This window comes from Penaeus monodon, chromosome 31 (genome assembly GCF_015228065.2).
Source record: "Penaeus monodon isolate SGIC_2016 chromosome 31, NSTDA_Pmon_1, whole genome shotgun sequence".
Taxonomy (NCBI): domain Eukaryota; kingdom Metazoa; phylum Arthropoda; class Malacostraca; order Decapoda; family Penaeidae; genus Penaeus; species Penaeus monodon.
The window spans coordinates 32,829,226-32,829,931 of NC_051416.1; the positions used below are offsets into that span (position 1 = coordinate 32,829,226).

Sequence of the window (706 nt, forward strand, 5' to 3'; positions counted from 1 at the left end):
TTTTTATTGATAACGAACAGTGCAACACTTACCCAAAAAATATGGTTAAAGTATTACCGTTGCTAACCTTGCAGAACCCATCATTCACTGAAATATATTACAACCCAACCTAGCCCATTTCCTTCTAAAATACTGAACGTTGTCTTTATTAGTACCTCATTTCCAGACCACTCCTGCTGTCTCCAACCACCATTACCTTAAAAACCTGAAGACGAGAACTACGCTGACGAAGCTGAGGGTCAAGAGTAAGAGAACCGGGAGGCAAGTCCTTCTCCTTCTCCAGATCATCGCTTATTTGGTACTGAAGGCTGTCTCACTGAGGCTTGAGCACTGAGTCTGATTTTGAACGAAGTGCTTTACTCTCAGGAGTAACACTGAAAGTTTATTGTACATTGGCCTCTTTAGTAGTTTTAAGAGTCACTGGTATAGTTACATCATAGGTGCGCCAAGACGGAAGTGGAAAGCAAAGGCATAATCACTTTTATGAAATGAACTTTCGTGTACAGCCAGTATCACTAGCGTGGTGCGTACTGACTGAGTGACAGAGAACTGATGGCAAGGCTACGCTCTCTTCCTATCGCTCGTATCACACGCTTATCAGATAAGCCCCATGGGAGACGAAACTTATGGCCCATGAAATTGGCAAGTACATTATGTCCCAAACTATTCTTGAGTAATGTGTCATTTCTTAGGATTGAAGTGGTAA

The 706-nt window shown here is 42.2% G+C and overlaps 1 protein-coding gene across 1 annotated transcript in view; it reads right to left on the reverse strand.

Annotated features, from left to right (window-relative positions):
• Positions 1-535, reverse strand: part of LOC119593189 (glycoprotein-N-acetylgalactosamine 3-beta-galactosyltransferase 1-like) — a 6,081-nt gene extending 5,546 nt beyond the window's left edge. Inside the window, 1 exon segment of the mRNA XM_037942168.1 lies at positions 197-535. Coding sequence (XP_037798096.1) covers positions 197-288 — 92 coding nt within the window. The 5' untranslated portion in view covers positions 289-535.
• Between the last annotated feature and the right edge of the window lie 171 nt (positions 536-706).